The sequence below is a fragment of the Ovis aries genome, chromosome Y, assembly GCF_016772045.2.
Source record: "Ovis aries strain OAR_USU_Benz2616 breed Rambouillet chromosome Y, ARS-UI_Ramb_v3.0, whole genome shotgun sequence".
In the NCBI taxonomy this organism is placed as follows: Eukaryota; Metazoa; Chordata; class Mammalia; order Artiodactyla; family Bovidae; genus Ovis; species Ovis aries.
Window position 1 is genome coordinate 299,897 of NC_082741.1, and position 13,958 is coordinate 313,854.

Consider the following 13,958-nt stretch of genomic DNA (forward strand, 5'->3'; position numbering starts at 1 on the left):
CGTCCCAGGCAGCCGAGGGCCGCAGGGTCCGTGTCTCCGGCCCCTCCGAGGTCTCCGAGTCGCTCTGCCCAGCCGCTGCCGCCGCCGCGGAGACTCGGACACCCACGTTCGCCCTTCCTCGCGCTTTCGGGGTTCTGCAACTGTTCCCCGATCAGGCCGCGCGCGCCCGCACACCCTCTCCGGGGGGTGCTCCGGCGGGTCCAGCCACGCCGTGCCCAACCGCATCGCCAAGCTGGGAGTCAATTCTGCCCCGTGGGATGGCGCATCGGCGCCGCCGCCCCGGGATCCCCTCGGTGGCGGCTCGGCGCGGCCACGCCCGGAAGCCGCATCCCGCGGGGAACAGATTCGAGGCGCGAGGCTGCGGCGCTCCTCCTGGTGCTGGGCCGCCGAGGACGTTCCTCACCATCCCCAAACTCCTCGAGTTTCCTTCCCGCCGGCCATTGAGAGAAGACGGATACCTGTTCGCGGCGCTGGCTCTTTGCGCCCCTGCGCGCGCGCGCGCTCTCTCTCCACATCCGTCTCTCTCTCTCCCTTCAAAAACTTGATCTTTACCGCTCCAGACCAAGGTGCCACAGACGCCAAACAGTGATGAAATCAAAAGAAAACCAATTGCCGGACTGGAGGTGGGGGAGAGATAGCGCCTCCGCGTGCGCCCGCCGCCGCGCCGAGAGGTGTAATTGCTGCAGTCAGAGAGCGTGGGGGGCTGGGCGCAGAGGTAGCCGCGTATAAATAGTGAGATCTCAAATTGAAAGGCATAAATAACAGCAGGAGGGACCTGCCTTCACACGGACGGTCCTCTCCGCGCGCGGGAGGCGTGCGGACCACAGCCCGGCTCCTCGCCAGCCCCGCGGACCCCCGCGGCCCCCCCCCCGTTCCCACCCCCACACCCCCGGGCAGCTATGGAAGAACTCACGGCTTTTGTATCCAAATCTTTTGACCAGAAAAGCAAAGACGGCAGCGGAGGCGGCAGCGGCGGCGGCGGCGGCGGCAAGAAAGAGTCCATCACGTACAGGGAAGTTTTGGAGAGCGGACTGGCGCGCTCGCGGGAGCTGGGGGTTTCGGAGTCCAACCTCCACGACATAACGGAGGCCGGCGGCCACTGCCCGGTGCATCTCTTTAAGGACCACGTGGACACCGACAAGGACAAACTGAAAGAGTTCGGTTCGGGGAGGGCGGCGGAAGGTAAGCCGGGCCGGACGCAGGCTCCGGGCCCCTCCGGGGCGCGGCGCTTCTCGTGGCCACCGAGCCCGGCCGCCCGGCGTCTCGCTCTGCGCCACGCGGAGGCCCCGGGGAGGGGGCGCCGCGGTGGGCGCTTCGTTTCACCCCCAAAAAGCTGAACGTGACCGCCACGGATCGGACGCAGAAGGGCCCGGCCGCCACCCGTCGCCAGGCTTTTCGTAAGAAAGAAACCGGCCGGAGAACCGAGGAGGCAGGGGCGGATGGAGGCCCTGGATCCGAGGGCGGGCAGCGGCGCGGGGCCCGCGCGCATCGCGTCCCCGGGGGGCGCTGGCATTGGGTGCCAGCGGCGGGCCCCTTCCCCGGATGGAGCGCGAGCCGGGTGTTTGGGCTTGCCAAGGCCGGTCGAGGGTAAGGCTGGCGGCTGCGCGCCCGTATGCCTGCCGGGCTGTCTGTGTGCCCTGGGACGAGCCCCGGAGCTCTCTCCAGGCGCCCGTCGCCTGCCCGCTTCCCCCGCTAGAAATGGGCAGCGTTGGGGACCGCGCCGGCCGGCAGGCGTCGGCCCCCTCCCTCGCCTCTCAGCCCCGGGCCCTCTTAGGCAGAACTTTCCCTTGATGTTGGCTGCCGCAGGGCCCGTGGAACTAAAACCAGCCCTGTGCCCGCAGGTGGCCAGGGTTTGCGCGGGGGAGAAGGGCCCGGGGAGGCTCGGGAACCTCTCTCCCGCGCGCGGCGGCCCAAACCCCGGCCGGCAGGGCACAGCGGGCCCTCCTGCAGGACCTTCATCCTGCGGCTTTTCCTGAAATCTCCGAGGCGTTCGGCGCTGTCCTTGACTGCAGAGGCGGCCGGGAGGGGAGGCTTGTTTACAAGGGCTTTCTCAGCGGGGCGAGATGGTCCCCACCGGGGGCGGATTTCCATGCAAGCAGGGCAGCCGGCAGCTATAAATCACAGGAATAAAACTGGCTGGATTTCTCAGCAGGGAGCGTTTGAAAGCGTCCGAAGGTCTATATGTCTCATGACAAAGCGAGGGGAAACAGAAGCTTGCCATATGGGGCCTGGGTCCCCGTGTCTTCCTCTTGCAGTGTTGAGAGGGGTCGGCATTGGCGACCCCTGGAAGCCCCTGGGTCCCACACTTCGCTGGGGGAGTCCCCGCACGCGGGGCTTCAAGGCTGGCCCAGACTGCCTTTGGAAAGTTTGACCTTAGGGGAGGCAGAAGGCTGGCTGAGGCTTAGTCCGGATAAGCCCGCGACCCCGTGAGAGTCCGCGCAGCCTGAGTTCGGATCGTCTTACCTCTGGGGCTCACCCCTTGGCGAGGCCTCACGCACCTGGCCTTGTAATTCCTACAAAGACGGTGTGCTTTGATGGAGACGCGGCTGTCTGCCGGCCAGAGTCCCGGTCAGGGCCTACTTTTAATTTACAGCGCCTGGCGACTGACCTCCCGGGCCCCTTCAGGGCTTCCCCCATCCTCCTTAAAGGCTGAGTTCCCCCTCTGCCTACCTCGGCTCACCCCTGGACAATCAGGGCAGCAGAACCCTGGCAATCAGCAGCTGGAAAGAGGGCAGAGCACAATCGAAGCCTTTTTATTTTCTACCTTAAATAGGAAGAGAAAGACAGGGCTGTAACAAGTAGAAGCAAGAAAAATCCCAGTTGCTCCTTTCCTGTCTGGCTCTGCAGACCCCCCCCCTCCCCCGGCCCCTCAGAAGGGCCGAGCCCCCCTGGCCGAATTGGCAGAATGGAGGGGTGGGAGACGCCTGGGGTGTGGAGAGACACGGAGGTGTGAGCGCCCGATCGAGCGGAACCGCTGAGCCTGGGGTTTCTGCAGAGCTTCAAGGCCAGCTTCTCATTCTGGGGTCAAGGCCCTGGGGTTCAGGCTTAAGACACCTGCACGACAGAGTCAAGGCGGGGCTACCCCTGGGAAAGGATATTTTTCCCCGTGGCGGAGAAGTAGGGCATCCTTGGAAAGGCATTCGTCTCAGGAGGTGAGAGGGCATTGGGTGCCCAGTACCCAGGAGCCTTGAGGAGAGATGTTTCAAGACTTCAGTGCTAGAGAGCATCTTAGGAACCCCCGCTGGGGGACAGGCTGGTTTCACTGATTTTCCCCTGGACCCACGGAGAATTGGAGTCTTTCCCCCTTGGCGAGTCTTCGGGCTCACGGCTGAGGGCTTCTGCAGTGCTCCCGGACTCTTTTCAGAAGTTGTGAAAGCCCAGACTCTTTGGAGAGAGTTTACGGAAAGCACTGTCTTCTCCTTGACCCAGAGGGGACATCTAATGAGGGCGTTGGGAGCCCTTTCTGCCTGCACCCCCGTAGCCCCTATGATCCGAGAAAAAAAAAGAAAAAAAGCACAAGGGCTGCTAAAATGTTGTCACTCTTTGTGACCCCGTGGACTGCAGCGCGCCAGGCCGCCCTGTCCATCACCATCTCCCCGAGTTTGCTCAAACTCATGTCCATCGAGTCAGTGATGCCATCCAACCATCCCATCCTCTGTCGTCCCCTTCTCCTCCCACCTTCAATCTTTCAGCATCAGGGTCTTTTGGCTTCCACCAACTCTGCGACTGGGGAGCCAACTTGTATTTTCAATCCCTGAGTTTGGTGTGGGCCTGCATTTCCTGGAGGTGGAAAGGAGAGGCGTCTGGGTTAGAATCTGGTTGATCCTGACCTTACTGCCCCCACCCCCAGCAAATACAGATGCTCCTGTAATTTTTGGACCAAAGAGAGTTTGCACTCCTGGCTTCCTGTTGGGGCGTCCAAGACGGAGGGGCAAAACAGGAAGTCAGGAACCTGTGCTCTTGGGGGCACCCCTAGACACCTTCCTGTGTGCCTTAAGATATGGCTTTGGCTTTGGGGGGGGAGGGCGCTTCCCTGGTGGCTCAGACAGTAAAGAATCCACCTGCAATGCAGGAGACCCGGATTTGGTCCCTGGGTGGGGAAGATCCCCTGGAGGAGGGCATGGCACCCCACTCCAGGATTCTTGCCTGGAGAATCCCATGGACAGAGGAGCCTGGTGGGCTACAGTCCACGGGCTCGCAAAGTCAGACACGACTGAGTGACTGACAGTTTTCTTTCCTTCTTTGCTTTGTTGATCAGAGGGAGATGAGGTCCCCCCACCCCATCGCCCAGCTCTGTGGTGGCCTGGAGGAGGCTCTGGCCTGGCTGGAGCTGCCCCTGTCCTGCTGGGGTTGGTGGAGGGACAGGGGTTCGGCCTGGCCTGGACCCCTAGCCAGGCCTGGCCTCTCCCGGAGCTCCCGCCAGGGACCCCGCCATACTTGGGTGTCTCTGCCTATGCGTGTTTGACTTAATATTTAACACCCCATTCCCTTTCAAAAAAAAAACGAGAGAGAGAGACAGAGGAGGGGGTGTGTGTTGGTTTCTGTCAGTATGTCAACAGAGGCGAAGTGGATAATTGAGGAAACTATTCGGAGATTAGGCCAAGATACACCAGCCGGGCCGGGAATCGGAGTCGTTACAAAAGAGCTCGCCTGGCCTGCGAGTTTGCTTTATCGGCTCCACGCAGCTCTGCGTCAGGGCGCGTGGTCCGCCGAGGCCCCGCGCCCCGTGGGCGCACCCAGCGCTCGGCCACGTGGAGCCAAAGCTTCCCGGCGCGCGGCCTGTTCGCCGCGCGCGGGGCCGGGGTTTCCAGCACGCAGGCCTGGCGGGCCGGCCCCGGGGAGGCGGAGGCCGGCGGAGGGGCTCTGCGCGGCCCGCGGGGGACTCGGGCCGGGACGCGTCGCGGGGGGACCTCAGCGCTGTGCCCTCGGCCCGCCCGTAGGTGTCTACGACTGCAAGGACAAGCGCGACGACGTGAAGTCGGAGGACGAGGACGGGCAGACCAAGCTGAAGCAGCGGCGCAGCCGCACCAACTTCACGCTGGAGCAGCTCAACGAGCTGGAGCGGCTCTTCGACGAGACGCACTACCCCGACGCCTTCATGCGCGAGGAGCTCAGCCAGCGCCTCGGGCTCTCGGAGGCGCGCGTGCAGGTGAGGCTCGCGGCCCCCGGAGCGCGCCGCCCCGGCCTTGGGGGCGCTTTCCGGCAGCGCGCGGCCCCCCGGGGCCGGGCTGGGCGTTCGGAGGCCTCCCCGGGGCCTCGCGCTCCGTGTCTGGCGCGCTCGCCCTCCAGGTCGAGCGCACAGGGTGGGTGGCTGGGGGCGGTGGCTGGAGCTGGGCGTTCGGGGGCATCCCCGGGGTCTCGCGCGCGCCCTGCCTGGCATCGCCCTCCGCGTCTCGGTGACTGAGGCTCCTGCCCGCGCGGAGCCGGATTAGCCGGGGCGCCGGGCGGGGACCGGGGAGGGGGCGCGCAGGGGCGGCGGCGCGGGCGCATGGAATTGGTGATGTCCCCATCTGGCGAGCCACCGGCTGCCGGGGGGTGGGGTGCGCCCGCACGTGCGCGGGGGAGGGGGCGCTCCCGGGTGGTTTTGTTGTCTTTTTTTTTTTTTTTTAAACCTCGGGTTGTTGTAAACGTGGAAGTGAAACGGACGACTTTATTGATGGGGCAGGGTGGTAGAGACCCCCTTCCAGACGCCCCCCCACCCCCGCCCCGCAGGCGCTGTCGACAGTCTGCCCTGCCAGTCGTCCTGGGCTTTTCCGTCGGCGTTGACGGTTCGGGGCAGGACAGCAGAGCCCGAGAGAAGGAAAAGAGGGTCACGGTCCCTGGGCTCCGGGGACTGGTTATTTAAATAAATGGAATTAATGCAGCCAACGGGGGGGAGGGGACCGCGTGCAGCCGGGGCTTTGAAAGAACGGCTTTCTTGTAGCTGTAGGATCGGCGTCTTTAAACACGACTGGGCTAAGATTGTACGCACGAAACGAAAACACGGAAAGGGTTTTAGAGCCAGTGTTTTACAACAGCTTTCATTTGGGGAGCGCGGGGGAAGGGGTCTGCATTCTGCGTCCTTCCCGTTTCCTCCCTGCCGCCGCGGTGACTGGGATTTCTTAGGCGGGCATGCCGCAGTCCCCCAGCGTGTCCAGGATCCGCCGTGGCCTGACGCGGTGATGCGGCCCGCATCCCTGGGACCGCGGGCCGGCTGGCTCTGGGGACCGCGTCCCCGAGCCCATTCGTCCCGGCGTCTGTGGCCGAGGCGAGGAGGGGCGCGAGGCGGTGAGGGGGGGACTCCTGGCCACTTTTCTCCGTCGAGATGGATGGGGCTGCCCTATATGGATTAATGAGAAGATTAAACTTTTGCTGAAGGGGACATCAACTTTTATGTCATTTCACAGCCTTTCTGCCCGGGATCTGTAATATCTCCCAGGCCTTGATGTACTGTTTCTATAAAAATAAATTACTTGTAATTTAATTCCACACTATTTCTTTCAGTAGTCTATTACTGAATAGCACCTTCGCAGGAGAGACCGAGTTGGCAGAAAATTGCTTCTTGGGTGGCTACAGATCTTGAGAAAAGCCCTAAAAAAAAAAAAAAAAAAAAAAGGTTGAGGGGGGTGGGGGGTGGGAGGTGGGAAAATGGGAAAAGTGAGGCACAGGCCTATTGATCCAGAGTTGGATTAAAATTTAACGATTGTAAATAATAATAAAAATAAACATGGGAATAAAAGAAATGAAATAATTTCCGATTGGCCACGGGGAAAAAGCATCGTGTAATAAAGAGAAGGCAGAAAGTGGTCATAAAAACCAATTAGTTAAAACTCGGACCCTGCTGTGCCGAAGCCAGGAAAGGGGGCGGGGGAAGGGGGACTCAGAAAGGAAGAGACGAAAATGCGGTATATTTTAATCCTGAGTCTGAACTGTTGGGTAATCCTTTTCCGTACAGGCTGTCCTGTGTTGTTAGAGGATAGTGTTTCAATTTAGAGTGGAAATTTGCTGTAAATAAATTGAAGACCCTTTGGAAGCTGGTCCTTATTAACCTTTTATTTTTAGTGTTGTGCTGGAAAACTCATATCACACAGCTGTCAGGGTTATAATCGAAAGTTATGAGACCACGGTGAGGCGCGGGCGGTAATTTAATTACGACAAATATCTTTGGGTTTATGGCGCAGAGCTAAATTAAATGTCATTATTCACTGTCTGTAATGGAAATCAAAAGGAAATCAGATTACAGCATTTGTGAGAGAAATCAGCGAGTGATCCTTAATGAAGAAATAACTGTCTAAAGCACTGTCGTGCGCTTTACTTAGCATATTCAGGACTAATTGGAATTGATCGTGAATCACCCCAAGACTGATTTATTATCGCCGAACGCAGCGGCTAATTCATCACTTTTATTCTCCGTAATCTTATTTTTTTTTCTTCTTTCCCCGTGCTGAAGGGAAAGTGAGTTTTCTTTCTTAGGTTTAAATAGGATTCTGTTTTCAGAAAAAAATGCCCTTGGTGGTGGGGGGTGGGGTGGGGTGGTGGTGCAGAATTTCCACATCTGGCTCCGAATTTTCACATCCCCTGCTGAGGCTGGCCGGGTACCGGACCCCAGGAAGGGTCGGAAACGGAGAGCGGTCCCAGTCCCAAGCTGAGGGCAAGGCAGCGGCGATTTGGGGCGGTTCACCTGTAGGGATGGAATCGGAGTGCAGGCTTTGGAAATGCAATCGGTATTTGTGAACCTCCACACATCTTAAGAGGGGGCACGGTTTTGGGAAATTCTTTTTAGAGCAACGGGGCATCCAAATTTTCTAGGCTCCCTGTGGCCTGGCGGGTTGAGCTTTCCCCTGCTTGGGGCGGGGGTCAGTTCTGTTAGAACAGGCGGGTCGTAAAGGTCAGCCTTGGATGGAAAACGGGCCCTTAAAAGAGGCTTCGAGGGAAAAGTCGTGAAGTCCAGTCTGTTTGCAGCCTCCGTGGGAGCTGAGGTTTCCTGGGCAGGCTGGGAGGCGGGAGCGGCCCCAGGCCCTGGGCTTGGAGCATTGCATCGCAGGGTCCCCGAGTTCCCCCCAGAGGTGGGGCATGGCCTGAGTTATCCTGGAGCACCACGGAGGGGACAGGGTGAGAGAGGCTGGAGGGGGCATTTCAGAGAAGGTCAGGAAGGAAACATCGAGTGCTGAGGAACCCAGATGGCGGGGGAGCCCTGGATTCCATCTTCATGCGGCTGTTTGGTGGAAAGGGGACCGTGAGCGTGGGGGAGGACTGGACGGGGCACTGGGGTGGGGCGTAGGGCCTTACACCCCAATCTTGTCGTCAGGCCTCTGATGCTCATTGGCTTGGGGCTCAACACCCTTTCAGGAGATTCTGAGCCCCTCCAGTTACACTTCCTGTACCTGAAGTCCAGCGTCTGCATTTTGTGTGTGTGTGTGGCAGGGCCGTGCGGGGGGGGGGGCGGTGGGGGGCGGTGTGTGCACCAGTCCTTGGGAATGAAGAACGGTCCTGACTCTGGGATGTATAGCTGGGACCCTCCAGGCTTCCAAGGAGTTGGGGGGATGCCTTGGAGGACTTGGAAGTTCCTGGACCCCGGAGCTTGATTAGGGAGGAGGCTGGTCAGGAGGTGGAAGGTCGGGGTGGAAGGTCAAGTTGGACCAGTGGCCTGATGGGGCTGGAGTGGGGACTGCCGGTACAAAACGATGGAAGGTTCTCCAAGGCCACCCGAGGACCCTCTTGGGCCTCCCTGGGGGCTCAGATGGTAGAGAACCTGCCTGCCGATGCGGGAGACCTGGGTTCGATGCCTGGGTGGGGAAGAGCCCCTGGAGGAGGGCACGGCAACCCACTCCATTGTCCTTGCCTGGGGAATGCTACGGACACAGGAGGGTGGCACTCAGGAGGGTGGCAGGCTCGTCTACGGGGTCTCAGAGTCAGGCAGGACTGAGCGGCAGAGAGGACCCCCTGCTCGCATTCAGTCCGTGGGTGCTAAGGCTGTAGTCCCTCTTGGCTGAGGACACTTGTCAGCAGCTCCAGGTGCCCAGTTGCGCTGGGGCTGGGGTGACGGGGGCAGGGGAGGGAGGCCTTGAGGGGGCCCACAGGCAGCTGTTATTTTGGGGGGGCCCTGGAACCGGAAGCGCCTTGCACACAGCCTCTGGCGTCGTCTGGAAAGCAGGCTTTGCCTGCGCTCACGATGGGGGTGCACGTGTGTCTGCTTCACCCCAGGTTTGGTTCCAGAACCGGAGAGCCAAATGCCGCAAACAGGAGAACCAGATGCACAAAGGTGAGTGCGGGGGTGGGGGGGGGAAGGGGGAGGCCTGAGAATGGGGGTGGGGCGGCGGGGAGGCCGCCGGGACGGCTTGGGGGGGCAGGGCCGAGGATGGGGGTGGGGGCAGGGCCAAGGATGGGGTGGGGGCGGGGGAGGCCGCAGGGAGGAAGGTTCACTTGTCCTGTGCTCGCTCGCAGGCGTGATCCTGGGCACTGCCAGCCACTTGGACGCCTGCAGGGTGGCCCCCTACGTGAACATGGGCGCACTGAGGATGCCTTTCCAACAGGTAGCTCGGTTTTGTATTTTTATTTCTCCCCCCGAGGGGAGCCGCCGCCTCCTCTAACCCGCCTGCGGGGAAGAAAGGGGAATCACTTTTTCACAAGGGCGAGATTTATAAACCCACTGTGCTGTGTGCGTAGTTACACAATCCTGTCCGACTCTTTGCAAGCCATGGACTGCAGCACGCCAGGCTCCGCTGTCCGTGGAACTTTTCCCAGGCAAGAACACTGGAGTGGGTTGCCATGCCCTCTTCCAGGGGATCTTCCCCCGCCAGGAATCGAACCCGGGTCTCCTGCACTGCAGGCGGGTTCTTTACCAGTGAGCCACGAGGGAAGCCTTGTTAACCCGCTGGTGCATCTTAACATCACGCTATTAAAAAAAAGAAAACCCGGAGAGTTCTGTTTGAGGGACGACTAGGACAGAAAGCCAGACAGTTTTTTTTTTTTTTTTTAACCAAAGTCAGAGGGAAAACTTAAAAATGCTGCCCACCCAGGAAGCGCCCACTCGCTGGGTGCCTGCTCGGGGACGAAGGGGGTATGTCTCCCACTCGTGCGTGAGGCCCTTTCCCTGCAGCCAGCCCGGCCTCTCTGCATCTCAGGGGGCGGAGGGGGAGTGATCCTTGCCCCTGACCCTCAGAGATGGGGGGCGGGGCGCGGAAGGGGGAGTCGGGCCCAGCTCGCAGCAGCGCAGGCGGTCCTGTGCAAGGAGGGGGCGGCCGGGCTGTCGGAGGACAGACAGAGGCCCTCGGAGGCCCAGGTATCCCAGGGGCCGCCCCACCGCCCCTGGTCTGGAGCAGCCTCGGGTGGGTGGCGGGGGCAACGTGGCGGGACCTGCGGGGGCAGCTGGGCTGGAGGGGGCGTCCCCGCTGCTGCGGGAGGGGGCGGGGCCCATCGTGAGGGTGGGGGCGTGCACGCTGCTGGACGGGCGTGGCGGGGCGGTGTCGGCCCAGCATGGGGGTGGGGGGCGTGCATGCCGGTGTGCGGGGCGGGGCGGGGCGGGCGCCCAGCATGAGGGGTGGGGGGGGTGGGAGCGTGCAAGCTGGGGGGCGGGCGTGGGGGTGGTCCGGCCACAGGAGCAAGCAGGATATGCCTGGGGGTTGTCTCTGCGCCCGTGGGTGCTGAGGGCCGCGAGGTCTGAGGGTCTGACCTGGCCTGCAGCGTTGTCTAGGCGTGACAGCGTGGGGGGCCGTCTCGCCACGGAGGGTCGTTTAAGGGTGACACTGTGGTTTCGGCTGGGAACTCCCGCGGGGCTGAAGGCAGGGAGGGAGTCCGGGGCTGCGGGCCGGGGAGGGGTCGGCACCCTGCTCACTCGGACTCCTCCCCCAACCTCCAGGGCGGGGCCCCTCGCCCCCCTAGCATCCCTGGGCCAATCCTGTAACGGCCCCTGGCTACTACGCGGGCCGCTGCCCAGGCGTGGGGTCAGCGTTGGGCCCTCTGAAATGAGACCATTGGGAGCTCAGAGACTTGGCTGTGCTCTTTCTGGAAGTGGGTGGTCATTTCCTCCTCCTGACCCAGGGATCGAACCCTGGTCTCCTGCGCTGCAGGCAGGTTCTTTACCGTCTGAGGCACCACAGAAGCCCATATAAGTTGAAACTTTGGTCTGCATTTTTTACAAAATGCTGTGGCTCAGACGGTAAACGGTCTTTTGGAAGATTCCCAGACTCTGGCCCGTGGGAAGGGGCTGTGTGTGGGGAGGCGGGGGGGGGGGGGGGGGGGGGGGGGCTGCCAGGCCTGAGCTATAGACAGGATCCTGAGTCCAGGGGCACGTCAAACCATCAGCTGAGGGTGGGGTGAGGAGGGGGTACCAGCTGTAGACACCTTGATGCTGCGGTGGGCCCGGGGATCTATGCAGATCCCCCAGCTCCTTGGCGGTGGGAAAGCCTCCCTCTCCAAAACAGCCAGTGACACCCATCCAGACATCAGGTGTCCAGAGAACAGTGGGTGGTGGTCCCCTGGTGTGTGTGGGGGTGGTCCCCTAGTCTGGGGGGTGGTCCTCCTGGCGGGAAAGCCCCCCAACCAGAACAGGCAACGACCCCCATCTGGACAGCGGGTGTCTAGAGGAGAGTGGGTAGTGGCCCGCTGGTGGTGGTGGAGGGGGTGGGGGGTGGAGGGGGGTCCTCGAGGCAGGAAAGCGCCCCCCCTCCCCCAGAACACGCAGTGACTCCCATCCGGACACCGGGTGTCCGGAGGACAGTGGGAGGTGGTCCCCTGGTTTCGGGGTGGGGGGGCCTCGGTGCAGGAGAGCCCGCCCCCCGCCCCCAGGTCCTGACTGAGCGCGATCTCCCACCCCAGGTTCAGGCGCAGCTGCAGCTGGAAGGCGTGGCGCACGCGCACCCCCACCTCCACCCGCACCTGGCTGCGCACGCGCCCTACCTGATGTTCCCGCCGCCGCCCTTCGGGCTGCCCATCGCCTCCCTGGCCGAATCGGCCTCGGCCGCCGCCGTCGTGGCCGCCGCGGCGAAGAGCAACAGCAAGAACTCCAGCATCGCCGACCTCAGGCTGAAGGCGCGCAAGCACGCGGAGGCCCTGGGGCTCTGACCCGCCGGCCCGCCGCCCCGCGCGCGCCCCGGGCCCCGCCACCCCGTGCGTCCCTCCGTCCGTCAGTCCGTCCGTCCGCGGCGTCCTGCACTCCACCCCTCCGCTCCCCGCACCGCCCCCCACCCTCCGCCTCGACGGGCCGCACGGCCACCCTGGAGCCAGGGGGCAGCGAACTCCCCGCCCCGGGGCCGCCCTGGGAGATCCCTCTCCACCCCCTGCAGGCCTCGGGACGGGGACATCGGGGAGCGCACGGCACCTCCAGGGCCTCGCGGAGACCGTCGCGGGGCGGGAAGAGCGAGCAGGGGACGGTTGGACCACCCCAACTCGGCCCCCTCTTCGGGCGGCCCGTGCGTCCTGGGACGACCCTCGGCCACGTGGAGCTGCCCTGCGACCTCGCCTGCGGCTGCCACTTCCCACCCTGTGCATGCGGCCTGCGCCACGCGCCTTTCCAAGATCTCACAGTCTAGGAAACAAACAAACAAACAAAGAGCTGGGGCTGGTCTCTGAAGATGCCAGCGTTTGGGTGCGCGCGGTTTTCTTCACTGCCACGGACGGAAAAGTTTCATCGGAGGAGCTACGGGACGCCCCCGCCCTAGTCCCAGTGTGGATTTCAGCGTGGACGCGGGCATCCGGAAGCAGGGACTCCCTCCTGGGCCGGCCCGCGCACCCACCGTCCCCCTACCCTTCGCCTGAAAGGTAGCAATAACGAAGCTACCTGACACGGCCTGGCCAAGGTGATGCTGCTCACCGGGGACCTCAGGGTGTCACGTTGAGACCGTCCCGGGGAGGGCCGGCGGCCTGACCGCCCCCTGTCGTCCTGCCCGCTTCTGGCCCCGGCGCACCAGATTCAGGATTCCTTGGGCCGCACAACAGGCGACTTGATAACTTTCCCCCCAGTCTTTTCGATTGCCCCTCGAATGGACGCTCTCTGGCTGCTCTGCAGAGCGCAGATGCGGAAAGGACTTGCAATCGGGACAGAGGGGCACGGTGGTTTAAGGTATAATAGTAATAACTGACGAAGCATCCCCGCTAGTGACACGCAATGATGTGCAGGAAAGTGCAATATTGTACATATTATAGATTTAAAAAAAAAAAAGAAAGCTGTCCACTCTTGACCCTGTCACCTCCGGACTTTGAAGGGCATTACCTCCGCGCCCCCCACCACCACTCTGCATGCTGCGGGCCCCGTGCCAGGATGACCGGGGTAGGAGGGGAGTGCTCGCCGTGGTGGAAGTGAGTTGGGTGTGGCTTGAGATGAGAACCTGGATGGGGTTGGGGGTGGGGCGCCAGGAAGTGAGGGCGGGGAAGGGGCTGAGCTGTTTCTGGCGCGCCTCCTGCAGGCAGGCAGTTTTAAGAGATTTTTTTTTCTTTTTTTTTCTTTTTTAAGGTGTGGGGCTTTCCTAGCGGCTCAGTTGGTGAAGAACCTGCCTGCCAGTGCAGGAGACCCGGGTTCGATCCCTGGGTGGGGAAGATCCCCTGGAGGAGGGCAAGGCAAACCCACTCCAGTATTCTTGTCTGGGGAATCCCATGGACAGAGGAGCCTGGCGGGGCTGCAGTCCATGGGGTCACTCAGGGTCCAAGATGAGTGTGACTTTCACTTCCTTTCACTTTTCTAGGGGTAGCCAGGTCTAGCCTTTCTTTTTTTCCTTTTTATCCCCCTCTTGTCCACAGGTTTCCCCTCCCCACCTGTTGTGTGAACATCAGACAGCTCTCTGTCTTAGCAACAGGTCAGGGGCGGTGGGGCATAGTCCGCTTGACACCGTGTATGCGAAGTGTTGAGGTTCCCAGGTTGAGGTGGGGCGGTGGGCTTTGCTCCTGCTGTGTGAGGTTGGGTTCAGGGGAGTGCGGTGGTGGCTGCGCACCCTTGCTGGGCTTGTCTACCTCGAAAATGTGCGTTTCTTTTTTTTCTTTTTTTG

The 13,958-nt window shown here is 62.0% G+C and overlaps 1 protein-coding gene across 1 annotated transcript; it reads left to right on the forward strand.

The window, feature by feature from the left end:
- The first annotated feature begins 899 nt into the window (after positions 1-899).
- SHOX (SHOX homeobox) lies at positions 900-12,043 on the forward strand. Its single transcript, XM_060408493.1, has 5 exons — positions 900-1,182; positions 4,941-5,149; positions 9,184-9,241; positions 9,424-9,512; positions 11,797-12,043. Exons 1-5 carry the CDS (start codon positions 900-902, stop codon positions 12,040-12,042), a joined length of 885 nt encoding a protein of 294 aa, XP_060264476.1. The 3' UTR covers position 12,043.
- Positions 12,044-13,958: the final 1,915 nt, after the last annotated feature.